Source organism: Mus pahari, chromosome 10 (genome assembly GCF_900095145.1).
Source record: "Mus pahari chromosome 10, PAHARI_EIJ_v1.1, whole genome shotgun sequence".
In the NCBI taxonomy this organism is placed as follows: Eukaryota; Metazoa; Chordata; class Mammalia; order Rodentia; family Muridae; genus Mus; species Mus pahari.
This window is the reverse complement of record NC_034599.1, coordinates 50,479,269-50,495,272: the sequence shown is the minus strand read 5'-3', so window position 1 is coordinate 50,495,272 and position 16,004 is coordinate 50,479,269. Positions and strand designations below refer to the sequence as shown.

General features: G+C 42.7%; 1 protein-coding gene and 1 non-coding gene across 5 annotated transcripts in view; both read left to right on the top strand.

Moving 5' to 3' along the window:
- Scaper (S-phase cyclin A associated protein in the ER) overlaps positions 1-11,294 on the top strand; it is a 345,780-nt gene extending 334,486 nt beyond the window's left edge. For all 4 annotated transcript variants that reach the window (XM_029543011.1, XM_021206319.2, XM_029543010.1 and 1 more), the window contains 3 exons: positions 5,097-5,288; positions 8,046-8,097; positions 10,674-11,294. In XM_029543011.1, coding sequence (XP_029398871.1) covers positions 5,097-5,288; positions 8,046-8,097; positions 10,674-10,777 — 348 coding nt within the window. In that variant the 3' untranslated portion in view covers positions 10,778-11,294. The remainder of the gene's footprint in view (positions 1-5,096; positions 5,289-8,045; positions 8,098-10,673) is intronic.
- On the top strand, positions 5,662-5,768 carry LOC115064975. The gene has a single exon (XR_003844776.1). It is a non-coding gene; the product is annotated as a U6 spliceosomal RNA (small nuclear RNA).
- Positions 11,295-16,004: the final 4,710 nt, after the last annotated feature.

Below are 16,004 nucleotides of genomic sequence, written 5' to 3'. Positions count from 1 at the left end.
AGAGAGAGAGAGAGAGAGAGAGAGAGAGAGAGAGAGAGAGAGAGAGAGAGAGACGCTCACGCTAAGCCTTTGTTGCTCCGTACTACTTACCTGTGTTTCTTGGACCATGCTTATGCAAGGATTTTCTTTTCAAAACTGTCAGAATGCATTTCCTATTTCACCACCACAAGATCCTGGCTGGCACCCCAAACACTGTTTGCATAGCTCTGTTTTGCACAGGCAAGGCCAGGGAGCAACCTCAGTAATGGCTTCTCAGATGACATTAAGCCTGCTGATGATTGAAGCCTACCTCTACCAGATCTTCTGCTTTAAGGAAATGGGGGAGAGATGCTGGAAAGCAATTGTTAGGCTGGGTATGAGCTCTCTTCCTGGTCCAACAGAAAATGCAGAGTAGAAAACTGGTAAGATAACCAATACTCCTAACTAATACTATCTATGCTTTGTGGGCATGAACGCATTAGGTCTGCCTTGAGATTTAAACCGTGAAAGCTTCTATCCACCTCTTTTATGAAAAAGACTCTGAATTTAAATTAGCTGAGTGGTTATATTGATCATGACAGAGCCAGACCTAGAGCACACAGCTATCTAGTGTCAGCACTCTTGAGACTACATAGTGCCTGTAGCATAGCTATTTACCTCTGTAGCACCTGGAGAGCGATGGTTGCCTTTCTAATGGAACATGATTCTGAGGACATTGGATCAGTGGGTTTATTACAAGAATAGAAGTTTCACTCTGTTCATATGCGCTAAGCCAAGGAAAGCATACAACAAGGCATCCAGAAAGAAGATCCCCAAGAAAGCCTGACCATGCTGATACCCTGACCTCAGACTTCTAACCTTCTGAATGGTAGGAAACAAATATGTGTCACATATGTCCCTCCAGGCTATAGTGTTTTACTTTGGTCAGCTAAGACAAACTAATACTAAATCTGTGAGTTTCTTCCCTCCACAAAACAATTCCTTCACCTACAATTTCCAAGTGCCTGCATCTGATCCAGTCTTCCACATACAGTCCACCCTGTCAATGTAGCTTCAAGAGAATGTGGGCAAGGAACACTCTCTCCTCCCACAGTACAGCATCCTCACCAGATTCTTTGTATGTATAAATACGTCATCTCCCACAAAACTAATGTCAAACCAGGCCTGCCCCACATATTGCATCTTTTCTGTGTGTAAGGAGAAAAATGCCTAATTCTCTTTTGTTACTGCGGCATTAGTATATCACTCGGCATGGGACACATACCACAAATGATGGCTCGAGTTAGCACTCTCTGGTTGGTGCCAGAAGCCTAGTGGGTGGCCAGAATCCAAAGCAAATTAAAGAACTACCAAGTTCACTTGTGTATCCTGGACACCACCCCCATCCTCTTTCCTGGAGTCCTTTTTCTCTGGCATTCATATCCTCCTGGTCCTACGTACACATTTCCAGAATTCTGTTTCCTTTTTCTAAAGCTACAACTTGAAGAATTATTAGTAGTCAAAAGGGTAGTTAGTCATCATGGGACTCTTGTCTGCCACCTCGTCAAGGACACTAAAGAAAACCCTATTGTCAGCAGGGCAACAGGGACAGAATTATGCCCCTGGCCTCTCCCTGGGAGACCAGAGGAGCTATGCTGCCATGGGCCTCCCCAGAGCAAGATCGAAGGATGACTGCAACGCCTTTCTAATCTAGTCAAGTAGTTTTCCTATTATTTTTCTGAAATTTAAAATGTAGAAATCTTTCAGTGAGAAAGAATATGTTTAAAAATCCAGTATTCTTTGCCTTTTTTCTTTATTTATTGAGATGTATTGTAATACTGCTGTTGCTTTACTTTGCGAACCTGAACTATTTGATTTGTATGAGAGACTTCAAAGAAAATTCTTCTAAAAACATTATATACATTCAAACCCAGAGCAATTGAACAGTTTGCCAAAGGCTACTCAGCTGCTGAGTGAGTAAAGGCAGACCCTCAGATCTCCTGTTCTTAGATTACCACAATTTTTTTTTGAAACGTTTCTCTATGTAATTCTGGAATTCACTATGTAGATCAGGCTGTCCTTCAACTCACAGAGACCTGTCTGCCTCTGTCTCCTGAGTGCTGGGATTAAAGGCATGTACCATCACACCTGGCAAATACCTATTTTGTAATTATACCTGTGGCCAAGGTCACTTTGCATCTCTCTTAATCTACTACATTTATGTATTTATTTGTGTATGTGGGCTTCTGTGTGCACATGTGAGCACACCACAGTGCATGTGAACCAATAGTGCTTATATGACAGTCCCAGAACAACTTACAGAAATTGATTCTTTTCACCATGTTTCCTTCCCTTCTGGGTTCCAGGGATCAAACTCAGGTTATCAGAGTTGATGACAAACACCTTTATCCACTAGTCACCTGACCAGACTCCTCTTGGTGATAATAGAGCCCAACTCAGCATCTGAAAATAGACAACCTGTTAGAAAGCAGTTTTTGTTGTCACTGAGGTTATACCTGCTCCTGACTTGTGATCTCTAGCAGACGACTTTAGCCACCTTAGAGCCGCACAACAAGGGCACTCTCATCTCACTGCTGCAGTGCTCTGGAAGGGAGACTCTGGGGATCCAGTTAACAAGTATAGCCTGAAAGGTGGGACATGTATCCTGACCACTTGGGTGGCAAGGTAACAGTCCAGTGGTTACAGCTCCATCAAGAAGGGAGACGGAAACTCTGTATTGTAAGTGTGAGCTGATGAACTATGCACATCCAGGAAGACCCTTGTGTTTCATAATGATTCTACTAACTTCCTACTGCTTTTGGAAAATTTGGAAAGCAGTCCAGGATGGTATTTGATCATATAAGCCCTGGAAATGAGTGGGAAAATGAACTAAAACCAAGGCCTGCCTTCAGCCTGGCATCTTTCCCAAGCCCAACAGGCCACTCTCCTAGTGCCTGAAGCCCTGAGCATCAAAGTCTGGATATTTGTATTGCCCAGACTTTCTTCCCTAACCCTAAGGGAAGCACTTACCCTATCTAGTTGACTGTTGATGTTCACCACATTACACTCTCTGCCACAAGCCCACCTGAATTAGCCCACCAGGTCTCAGTACTTTCTGGACCTCCTGACCCTGCTTTTCCACAGCATCTAAAGTGTGAGTAGGAAAGTGTCTCACCAGCTCTTTCAGATTCCTTACAAAAACAAGGTCAGGTCCTGCAATAAGTAATTTATGGCTACAAATCTTTAATACAAGCTGAACTGTCCTTTGTCCATTTGCATCTTCTCCAGTCCAAAGGCCTAAAAGTAGTGGCCTCCATCAGGGTTGCCTTACTACACTGCTGGTGAGATTTATAAACTCACTCGATAAGCAGGTAATAGATAATCAGTGCGATAAGCAGGTAATAGATAATCAGTGCTGTTCCTTGAGGGGATAGCAAGTCGCCAGGGGACACTGCTGCAGGAGACTGAAAGCCGTGTGAGTAGAACCAATGTCTCATACTCTGTATTAATTTACCAGGACCAGGGAGCTGGCGTCTTTGAGTTGATATTGTGTCTGTGCCAGCCAAACTGGCCCCTTTTAATACCTTCTGAATTACTGAATTGTCGTCCAGTAATGGCATTTTAACAATGAAGTTTCAAAGGAAAAAAAATAAACTAGTTTTTAATTTTTGCCCAAAGAAGGTGGGGGAGAGTTTCATAATGGCATTGTTATAAATTCTAAAGTGGTAACCATTTGGCTCTGTTATAAAATATGTAGATAATAATTAATATAAAAATTTAAGTGGAAGCTTTATCAATAAGGTAATAAGGTAGATGGTGGAGCACATTTTTCTCAGTTGGTGTCAGAAATGGCACAGCACAGCCATGTGCAGAATTGTCACAATGCAAGTCTTTAAAATTCCTTTTGGATTTAAAGGCATTAACAGGTCCCTATCAACATTCTCCAGAAGTTTTTGATGTCATTTTAGCTATTGAACAAAAATATGTGAACTATTACTTTGTTGATTTTGTTCTTAAAGCACACTGCATTATCATCTGAGAATGTGTTCTTAAAATATTGTTAAAAGTACTTTGAAAACTTGTAAATCCCAGTAATTTATGTTTCTCCTGCCTCTGCTGTTTCACTCTGTCCTTCTGGTTTCAATTTGAATGCCGTCCTGTCTGGGTGTGTACCTGTAACATTGTGTTCTCCCCCCCCACCCCACCCCCCAGAACAATTTACAGTCCTGACCTTCAGCTTTTGCAGTGTCCCTAATGTTCTCTGGTTTCCTCCCATACTACGAAGTAGGCTTTGGGTTACCCTGCTCTTTCATATTAGAATTGTCTAATCAAAGTTACTTGAAACAGAGCTGATTTTGGCATTTCTTAGTTTATCATTTCAGCCTAGGGAGTGAATTAGGAGAGCTTCCCTGCCAGCCCACTAATTGCATTGCCCTATTAAAGTGTACACAGTTGTAAACCCAGACTGCTGCAAGACAACAGTCTCATTTATCTAAACAGTCTCCTTTTAGACTCAGTGGCACTGATGGGAACCAAGATAAGGAGTGGGGATTGGAGGAAGGGTCTTTTAGAGCCTGTACTAGCTGAAACTGTTCCATTTCCTACAGTCAGCCTCCTTTTCTTCCTAGGACTTATCTACATAAGGAGCCCATCTAGCTGCATGCAGTGTATGCAGTGAGCTAAGTTAGGCAGAGACTGCAGTGGGCAGGGCCACTGCAGACACTGTCTTACTTTGTTAGGAAAAGGAGACTGCTTTGAGGACATGAGCATGCTCCCTTAAAACTGTGTCCTAAATCTGTTCCCTAGGCAATGGTTCTTTCCGTTGTGCCCTTTATTGTGGATTATGATTGTTAAATGACCACAAGACCTTTGGAACCTTGTTTTGGTTTTTTGGTTTTTTGGTTTTTTTTTTTTTTTTTTTTGGTTTTTTTGTTTTGTTTTGTTGTTTTTTATGTTGAGAAATGCGGTTTCTAAAAGTCTAGCTCTTTTCAGATCTCACTTACGTTCAGCTCTGATAAGGAATCAAGTGCCTTTTTCTTTCTTTACCTCCTTCAGCGTGGTCCCTGGTTCAGACCATCAACAACAACTAAGGGGCAGGCCAGGGCTTTGGCAGTTGACTGTCTCCTGCTCTGTTGTAGGTGATTGTTCAGTCCGGCCGCCACCCAACAGTGCTGCAAAAGCTCTGCCAGCTGCCTTTCCAGTATTTCAGTGACCCGAGGCTCATCAAAGTGCTGTTTCCTTCACTTATTGCCGCATGTCACAACAACCATCAGAACAAGCTCATTCTGGAGCAAGAGATGAGCTGTGTTTTACTGGCCACATTCATCCAGGTACCTTCAACCTAATGCCTTGATTCTCCTGTTTTATGGGAAACTTGTGAGACTTGAGAAGTAAATTCAAGGCAGCTCTATTCTCGCCCTCTACCTGTGTCTGTGCTGCAAATGTACTTTCTAAAGCCTGAGGTCACATTACTAGAAGCAGAGTGGAATGCCAAATGCTTCTGCCTGGAGGATTTCAAGCAAAGAGCTTGTTTGCCATTGATAAAATGAAAACTTGTACCTAGTTAAAACTGTTTAACAGGACACCAGGCTCCCTTAAGTCTTCAACTGGCACATGTGTCTGCTTTTTAGTCTTGCTAATTTATAATTGCTTAAGAAACATAAAATTTTGAGTTTATTTGAACATTATAAAAATAAATATGATGTGCTTGGTTCGGTAGCACATATACTAAAATTGGAACAATACAGAGAAGATTAGCATGACCCCTGCGCAAGGATGGCATGCAAATCCGTGACATGTTCCATATTTTTGTAATTCACAGATTGAAAATAATAAATAAATAAGTAAATATGACTTGCATATGTGTACAAAGGTGGAGGATAAAACCTGTTTTTGTTTTTTTTTTTAACTAAAAGTTTGAAATACAACCTTGTATTTGATCCAACAAAATTCTGTAAGGTTGAAGTTAGAATCAGTGCCATGGGAAGCGCTGACACTGTGTGTACATTATTAGCTCACAGAGCTGGCAGAGCAAAATCAAGATGACAGTTCCAAACTAGATATGTTTTTCATATCTTTGTGGATTATTTTATGAAATGTCTCTCTTTTTTTTTTTTTTCAAATGTTCCACTCTTAAAATTGCTCCCTGCTGCACATACTTCCTGTTCTTCCTAAGAGTGAAACAGGAAGCAGGGTTTTGTGTGCTGTCCCTTTGCTGGCTAGTGCTCAGATACCTCTGTCAGAATGAGCATGTGCAGCTGCCTGGGGGCCACAGCGGAGAGTGGAGGACTTCCGGGGCCTTCTTTATCACAGCCAATGCTCCTTGTCTCTCTCTAGCAATGATCAGTTAATAAGCACAGTCAATGAGATTTAGAAATATTTTCTTTTCAATTTAGTTGTTACATTTGAGTCTGGATCCTATTTTCTGAAAATGCATTCAAGTTATGTATTCGGATCTGCAAGCATGATTTCAAACTGGATCATGATTAAATTAAAATCTTAATAAATTCTTAACACTGTAAAGCCATCACTTCAGCACAGGGCTCTTCATCTGGTCTTAGAGAGACAGGCTCTGTCATTAAGTAAAAGCGCACATTAGGCATTTTCAAACCCTGATCTTTTCTGTTCAAATCACTTACTCTTTGTTGGGCTCTGCTGTAGCCCCTGGAGTTGTGTCAATGAATAAGACAGATAAAACCCATCTTCAAGACCATTCATGAAGCAACAAAAAGACCTAGTAGCATAACAACTAGAAGGTGAATGCTGTGGAGAAAGGCCAAGATCTGGGAGGGAGAGAAGCCTTTTAGAGCTTAAATGGAAAGGTCTCAGCTGAGACAAGCTTCCGTGTGTGCCACATTAGTTTCTTTAAAAATACTTTAAAAATATAAGCACCCCGGGCGTGGTGGCGCACACCTTTAATTCCAGCACTCTGGAGGCAGAGGCAGGCAGATTTCTGAGTTTGAGGCCAGCCTGGTCTACAAAGTGAGTTCCAGGACAGCCAGAGCTACACAGAGAAACCCTCTCTCTCTCTCTCTCTCTCTCTCTCTATATATATATATATATATATATATATATATATATATATATGCACTTTGGAGGTTGATGCAAAAGAATGACAGTTTGAAGCCACCCTAGACTGTGTAGTGAGACTTTTTCCAAAAACACAAATATGAATGAGATCAAAATTTTGTGTGTGTGTGTGTGTGTGTGTGTGTGTGTGTGTGTATCCATACATACCATTTAGGGGTAATATCACAACTATTCCAAATAAACCATATTTAATACAGTTTTGCTAAGTGGTACAGAAATAACTTCATTTTTAATTTGGGATAGCATTGTTAGACTAGTGAAGTTGAATCTTTTTATCTATAAATAATTGTGCTCAAGAAAATTAGTTTGAATTTTAACTTACAAATGTATCATGGTTCCATATATAGATTATTAGTAAGCACTAGATAGTAATGTTAAATTGAGATTATGGCCTGTCATTGGTTTCTAAAGATTTATACCTTGTATACTACATGTTTTTTTCAATTTCCATCTACAAGTAAAGTGAGCAGAGGTTTAGATGCACAACACTTTTTTTGTTTTTTGTTTTTGTTTAGCTTTTTGAGTCAGGGTTTCTCTGTGTAACAGTCCTGGCTGTTCTGGATTATAAGGATTCTTATATTCGTAGTTTGTTTAAAAAAAAAAAAAAAAAAAAACTCTTGCCAGGAGTAATGGCCCATGCCTATAATGCAAGCACTCAGGAGTCTGAATGAGACAGGAGGATCACTCATTTGAGTCCAGTCTGGGTTAGAGTTATAAAATCATAACCACCACCACCCCAAAAAAACTTTTTAAAAAAATCTCTTCTTAGCTTAAAATAGTACATTTCAGGTTTGGGTATACAGTTGTGGTTGTAGACAGTACCCTGGCCAGCCATCCGCCATGCTCATGCAAGAGACTTAGTTTCAGCTTTCAAGAGTCTGGGCACAGTCTCATTCTCTACTGTTGTTCTATTCGTGGGGCTGTGACACATGTTCAGAGGGACCTTGTGCAATTCTGATCAAAACGTTAGTCTCACTCACTTCTTTCTTCTCACACAGGACTTTGCACAGACTCCAGGTCATGTGGATAACCAGTCTTCAAATCCCAAAGGTGGGTCCCACTGAGACTGAATCTCATGTGTGTGTCAGCCAACTGAATGGCCTTGCATTCTTTTTTCCAGAACAATTAGAGAATACCTGTGTCACCTCAAGTATGTGAGGTTCAGACACCAAATACTTGAAAAGTAATCAACTCTATCATTTGAATCAACAGAGAAGACTCATAGAAATAAAGAAAACCATAAACCATCTTTAAGATCTTTTAAATGCTGATAATTACTAACAACAGGGAAGTCATATACTATTACCATAGGCCCACGCAAATCACCATAAGTGCTTCAGTCCCTAACATGGGTTCTCTGTCCATGTTGAAATAAAAGTGCCATGACAATAGCTAGACCCCTAAATTCAAGCCCTTGACCTATTTTAATTGAAAATAAACTTTACATTGAGAAACATTAACATCCCATTTGCAGAGTTCTGGAAGTAAAGAGTCTCGAGCCTTTGTTCTTTTCGTTCCTGCTGAGGTGTTCTCCTGGTCAGAGGTAGAGGTGTAGAACTCTAAGCTTCATGTTTAGGATCTTAAATGTCCTAACATAGCCTGCTGCCCAGGCTATCATTAAGAAGTGCAGTTCGGTCTCTGGCTGTTGTGGCAGAATCTCTGATTAGTGAGTCCCGCTCTAGGTTTCCCCCAAGTCCTCATTAGTTTGACAGTGGTAAGTGCTCTTCAGAACTGGTCATAGTGGCAGTTGTCTGTAATCCCAGCACAGGGAGGTAGAGACAGAACCCTTTCAAAGTCACCCTTAGCCATATAGTGAATTTGAGGCAAACCTGGGCTACGTGAGAACCTATCTCATGAAGTGAAATATATAATAGTCTTTGTTCTTAGGCCCACTCCTAACCTATAGGGTTCTTTATGCCACCCATCAGGAAGCCTTTACTTGGAGACAATTTGGCTGTCATACAAAAAAAAAAAAATTCTACAGTAGGCAGGTGTTGCAAAGTATACAGAAGAAAATACAACAAAACTGTTACAGTATCTTGAAAAAAAATGGGAGGCTTTATTGACTCAGGTACTCAGAAAGTAAACAGAAAGCTATGCAACGCCTCAGAAACTCATGTTTCTGTGTGCAGCAGCCTCCATGTGCAAGCTCAGGTCTGCCCTCACTCAGGCGCAGCCTCTGTTTCTTTTTAGGACATGTGAGGGAAATCAGTCCAGTTTGTTACTATTTCTTACAAAACAAGTTTAACTTTTAAGCATATGAAAATACTTTTACAAATATTCTAATGTATTTATTTTTAATTAGCAACAATATTTTTTGCCAGTATAAGTATGTAGATGTTTTTCTTTTTCTCCTGCCCTAAAAAAAGATGAGTCACTATTTAAGTGTGTGGAAAGCCAAGTCCCAAAGGCTGAAGATGCCTCCCTTTGCTTGGTTGAGCAAAGCCAGAGGAAGTCCCAACCTTCATTCTCAGGGATAGAGGGTGGCTGTGGTAGGAGAGGGGGCAAGCACTTTCCTTGCCTTCCTTGCGTGTCTACAACAGGCTTCACACGTAAAACAGCAACTGAACAGTTGCTGTCTCCTTTGCTCTCAGTGCTATGAGTGACAGTTCCTAGCATGCTTGCTTACTTTAAGAGAAATGATGTGAGAGCTGGAAAGATGGCTCAGCATGTCTGCTCACCTGCTGCTTTTGCTGAAGGCCAGAGTTCACTTCCCAGCACCCACACCAGGCAGCTCACCACTGCCACCTCTAACTCCAGTTCCAGGAGGCCCAATGCCTCTGTGTGCATGTGCGTGTGCGTGTGTGTATACATATCTCAGTGTACTATAGGCAGGGGCAGGTGGCTATCTGCAAGTTACAAGCCAGCCAGGGCTACACAATGAAACCTGACTCAGACAAATGAATAATCTTTGATTTTTTTGTAAGATGACTTCTTACCACGTACCCAGCTTACAGCTTCTACATGGGCTCCCTTTTTGCTTAGATTAAGTCCTCAGTAATATGCGTCGTCATTTGTAGGTTGTTACCCAGGTAATCTCTTAGATTTGAAAGTAGCTGTAGGCCCCCAGGTTCTCATGACTAGAGGAGTTTGAGCTTTCGTATCCACTGTCTCATAACTACACCAAGTATCTTGGGAGATCAGCAAAGCTGCTAAAGTTTACCTCTGTCCTGCTAAACTACTGAATGCCAGGTTTGAACAGTTTCAAAGTTATGCCGAAGTCCATGTTTTAAATTAACTAGATTATTTTGGGAAAAAGAAGTCACCATTTAGGCCCAGATGGTGACTCAGTGGAAGAGCTGGTCCTTGTGTGCAGAGCTCTGAGTACAGACCTCAGCACCAAAAATAATAATAATAAAGAAGTCATCATTCACATTCAGATGTGCCTATACAAGATTATACATAGCTGTCACCATGTTATGTTATATTCACTGTACCTATTCTGGAGTCCCCAAATAAATACTTCTTAATGTTTTATATATAGGTTAATGTCTGAATATGTTTATAACACTTACACTACAGTGCTTTACTGGAAATGTATGGTCTCATTTGCACTCTGTTATAAAAATAAGTTTAATTTCTAAGCTTTCAGAAGTTACTTTTTGTCTCTTTTCTATCTTCCTCAGGAAAATTCCAGAACCCCGGGGACTACCTGGAACTGGCTAACAGATTTCCTCAGCAGGCCTGGGAAGAAGCCCGGCAATTTTTCTTGAAAAAAGAAAAAAAATAAATGTTTTTTAGCTAATTCTGTATTTGAGTCCCTTTGTTAGTGTTTTCCATTGTTCCTTGAGGAACCTCTGATCTGTTTATACTCTCCTGCTGTAGATACCCCTCTGTGCAATGTTTATAAAGACTGTACATACTGGACTGGCCTTCCTAGTTTTGCAAATTGAGTTTGTTTCATTTGTGCATAATATTTTGGAGTTTATTACTTCCATGCTATGTAACTTGTAATTGTAATATGTTAATATTAGACAAATATCATTCTTGTAATGAAGTAACACAGTTTTCATGTTGACTTTTCACATTAAGCAGTACAAATTTGAGAAAGTGTTAAGAATTTATAAGCCCTGCTCTGTTTTTCTTCGGAGTTGAGACCTGTGTAACTAACACTTTCAGTAAGCCTTTGTTCTGTTTGAAGTAACAGCACCTAATCACTGGTCAGGAACTTCATTGGCAGATAGCACTGTGAACTATTAGGGTTGCTGAGCTAAATTTAGCCTCTAAAATAAATTTTTTGAAAATGAGGGAGCATCAAGTATTTTCTTAAATAATTTACTTGAAACAACACGGAGTAGAAGAAACAATGAGGGTAGCCATGTCTCTGAATACAGCCAATCATGTGCACTGCTCCTGCTGGGCTGGGCCACAGGGGGCCCCCTTAACCCACCCAGTGCGGAGCCTAAGTAATATTTATCAATTATAAGAAAGATCTAGCTGTGGAAACCTGACCCAGAAACCTAAAGATTGTCACAGGAAGCTGAACAACACAGCAAACTTACCTAGCGTTCTAGCCATTTCTTTTTTTGAACCTCATGGCGCTACAGAGTTTTGTATGTTCAATGTTTTTTACTGTTTTACAAATCGAAAGAAAATAAAAAGGTCTGATGTAAGCCATGCCAAGCACTGCGGGTGCTCCTGCTTGGATCCTATACACCCCATCTCTGGGGAGGGAAGAAGGAAGGGACAGCTAAAATTGTAAGTTACCAGAGGGAACAGGTAGAGGGTCCTCCTCGCAGGGTGAGGGTGGGGTATCAGGTATTTATAATGTTCCCTGCGAGACGATTCATGGTGGAATATATCTCTTATCTGCTCGGAAATTTGCCAAAAAATCATAAATAATAGAGACAACCGTGATTAACCTCCCAGAATTCGCAATTAAACATGTAACCGAAGGGGTCTGGCTGCCCTTGTGTGGGACGTGCCCGTCACAGTCAGCAGTGCCTGTGGTTTCCACCTGGGGCAGTGGAGCACCACCAACCCAGAATTCGAATGCACGGAAAAAGCTGCTTGGACCCCAAGAGCAGCAACATTTGCAACCAAATTTTGTGCCTAAGGTAACAAATTTACCCCTAAACTCTTAAGAGCCAGTTACTCCAAAAGCCCAAGGGCACATCAGAACTGCTGCTTCCTCAGGAGTCCTCGGCTCCGCTGCTCCCCAATCCCCCTCCCTACCCCCTGCCAGACTCAGGCAGTCACCACATCCTCACCTTGAATTCAGAACTCCCCATCCACCCAGCCTAGGTCAAGACCTGGCTCAAACCTTAATCTCTGTTCTTCAGCCCCTTGCAGCTGTGAAAAACACCTGCATCTTTCCTTGGCTCCTGGTCCTGCTCTGGTGGATGTCAGAGACGACACGTTGTCCTCTAGGTCCCCAATCATCCCCTTCTCTGAACCACACTTCTTGTACACTTCCAACTTTCCAACAGGCAAACTTCTGCCCACCCGAGTCTAATTGAGCCACTCTCCCTCCTGGTGCTGACCTTCTTGACCAAAGGCTAGATGCACCAAGCATTGCTGCCTGCGTGGGGATTGCTGAAAAAGGCCCAAAGGCCACGCCCCCCCCCACACACACATCTGGATCTGAGTGGAGTACTTCCTTGTGCCCTTTCTTGCTCCCATTACTACTCAACCTAGCTCTATTTATCTGTATTTTTCATGCACAGTCTTCAGCAACAAGGTGCTAGCCTGTAATTGGTCACACAATCCTCATTATAGCACTGAATCTCAGCATTTTAAGGAAAGTTTACTTTTACATCAATCAGACCCACAGTTAAAAGCCTCTAATCTGCCCATGCATCAGCTTAATAAACTCCGAATTTCCTGCTTTTATCGCAGCTCCATTGGGAACTTATTTCTCTGCATAAACTTACTCGTCTATTGTTTTCTCCTCGAGCAGGCTTCTATTTTTTTTATTTTTTTTTATTTTTTTTTTTGGTGTACACAGCTAACTGCTGGGCAGTGTAAGCTCACCCCTAGGCAAAAGTGGCAGAGTCTGGCATTTGAGGAGGGCAGTCCTGGAACAATGGCTCATTTAAACCCGGTCTTCCCAGCTCTGACAAGACTGAGCCTTAACCTACTCCATATTCAAAACTGAAAGGCTGATTTCTGTCCTGCACTCATCTAATATTAAAATTCAATGGGAATACTGCCACAAGGACTCTGAATTTCCCAGAATTATGAAGCCTGACAATGTGTACTAAATTGTGTGGCCAAAATTTTGTCTGTTTCTGGGATCCTTTTCCTGCCTCAATTCAACAGAGCTAAGCAAAGAACTAGTTACATCTTCTGAGGGAATCGTACTCTGAAGTGAATCATGCTAAATAATGTCACTTTTCTACCCATAGCCCCTTTCCTTGAACTAAGATTTTCTACAGATCTGGATGTCTCCTGTTCAACATTAGTGTAAAGTACAAAAGTTGTAATTGTCACAGGTTAATTTAATTTACTAGGAAACCCCTACTTCATTACAAAATATGTTTAAAGATGACCTGGGAGCCAGTAAAATTGATATTTATTAATGTAACTAACTGTAGATCTGAAACCTTGCCAAGGACATTACAAGCCTTTCCCCCTGGGAACTTGAGAGCAGCACACTCCTCTGGGCGGGTGCTGAGGAAAAGCTTGGGATCACTCACGGGTCTCTGCACCAGGACTACTTTACCTGGGTAATTCCCCCAAAGGAATAAAAGGCACACTCAAGTGTCCAGTGGAAATGGGTTGTTGGTTGTCTTAAGCTATGAATGATGAGGGGAAAGATCATAGTAACTAGGTAGGTAGATATTTGTAAAACACTGCACCCTGTCCAAAGCAAAAATGTAGTGCTAATAACGAAATTCCTTAAGGACCCGTTCCTTTTTAATAAAAAGTAAAAAACAATATTCTGAAAGGCAAGTTTCCAAAAGTAAGATTTATTATAGTTTCGTTTCTGATCCAATAGCCAACCAGATGCAAAACAGAGAAATCTGTATTTCTGCTTGGAAGGAAATGGTCTAAGTTAAGGGAATGACGCCTCAAAGAACTAGCCTTAAGAGGTAAACCTGGCCCTAATTAACTCTGTGTATGTATATAATATAGATATACAGAATATATATGTGTACATTTGCAGACCATTTCCTAGGTACTCAAGAAAGAGAATGCCCCCCCCCTTTTTAAAGTGCTAGCATCACCTTGACTTTCAGGAAGTAAACTATAAATATGGTTCAATTTTCCCACCTGTTATCATTTTCTTCTATTGCCAGGAACTGTTCCATCCTTAACTGGGGCTGTGGGGTGGGTGGGTGGGTGTGAAACTGCTGGACAGCCCAAGCAACCGCTTCTAACAGAGGGTAACAGAGGGTTTCTACTCCTTTAGCCCAGACTGCGGGTTTTGGGCACATACCTAGAAGCTAGGATGGTAACTGTCCCCTACTACAGTAGGGCACTACACTCCCTCAAAAAAAACAAAAACAAAAACAAAAAAACAGATCTGTTGGCCATTTAACTGTGGAGACAAGAAAATAGGAATGTCAGATTATTATACAGAATGGTGGTTTGGCTGGTAGCTGGCAGCTTTCTGAACCAACCAAGGGAGGGCAGAATGCTGGCTTTGGGAAAAACTATCCCAGACTGCCAAAGGGTTAAATATTTGTAGAGGGTAAAACCTGAGCCTGCCGGGATTCCCGCCCCCCTCTCTGCTTGCCCGGGGCCTGCTGCAGATTCAGTATCTCTTGGTTATTTCCTGCGATCACTAAAGCCAGTTTTCAAGAAAACAAGTCGCAGGGGTTTGAAATGTCACACCAAGTGACCTGGGCACGACATATCCAGGGGCCATCCCCCGCCCCTCCATTTCGGGCCTGGAAAGAAAATAAACCAAGGACACGCCAGACTGGTTCTGGGTGGACTTATTTTCTCCTGCAGCCGCGATCCTAGCGGGGGCTTGTTGTGGCTCCTTCAGTGTATCGCTTGCAGGTGATGCCAAACGTAGATAAGGAGCCGCCCCGGCCTTCTCCTCTGTCTAGACGGGGGAATTAATAAATGCAGCGAGATTGATCACGTCGCGCATCCACTCTAGGGACAACACGGAGGACGCGCCGCAGAGCCCGGGGGGGGGCGCAGAGTGGGCTTCGCTCCCTAAACCAGTCACCCCAGGATCGGACCAGTCTCCAAAAGTCCTCCCCTCCGGGCAAGGAGCGCTGCCACTTCCGGAAACTCCTCGCAGTTCACACTGCACTGGAACTGCCCTGCCCCACCCTGTCGGCACCCAATAAGTGTCGGGCCCGCCCCGTTGACGCCCAATCCCCGTCGGGCATGCCCTCGGCGCCCAATCAGGGTCTGGCCCGCCCGTCGGGCGCCGATTGAGCCGCAGCACGTGGGCGGGTGGAGCCGGTGAAGCTGAACCGAGGCCCACTCGCGAAGTGGCGTTCGTCAGGCTCCCGTGGCGCCAACAGCACACAGGCTCAGCATGGCATCGGGTTGTGTTTTATTAAGATCAAAATAATCGTCCCACTATTCGCCTCACAATAAATAACAATAACTTACGTTTGTTCGGCAAAGGCTCTCACTGTCCTCCGTCGACTGATAATTTAAAACACTTTTTAAAAGACAGTCTGGTTTCTACTCTGTCCGGCAGTCATGCGCTTTGGGGGTTATGTCTGTTTCTTGGAATTGTCCGGTCCTGGCTGCCAGGTCCAGAACAAAGCCTCAGGTCAGAGCAGGCGAGTTCGGAGCAGACGTCCTCACCGGTAGGGTCCTGTAGGACCTCATCAGATGGGTTCCCGGGCGAGCAAGGCGCAGAAAGACAGTGGCAGTTCCCCCACGCAGCGAGGAAGAGGCGAGGGCGGAGCTAACCGAGAATGTCCCAAATTCTAGTTATGAGAAGAAAAAAAAAAGTCCTTGGAGCTGGAGTCTCCAGTCTCAGCGGGGCAGGCTGCATCCCAGCGCTGCTGGCCGTCCCGTCGCTGTCGCGTGCCTCTGCC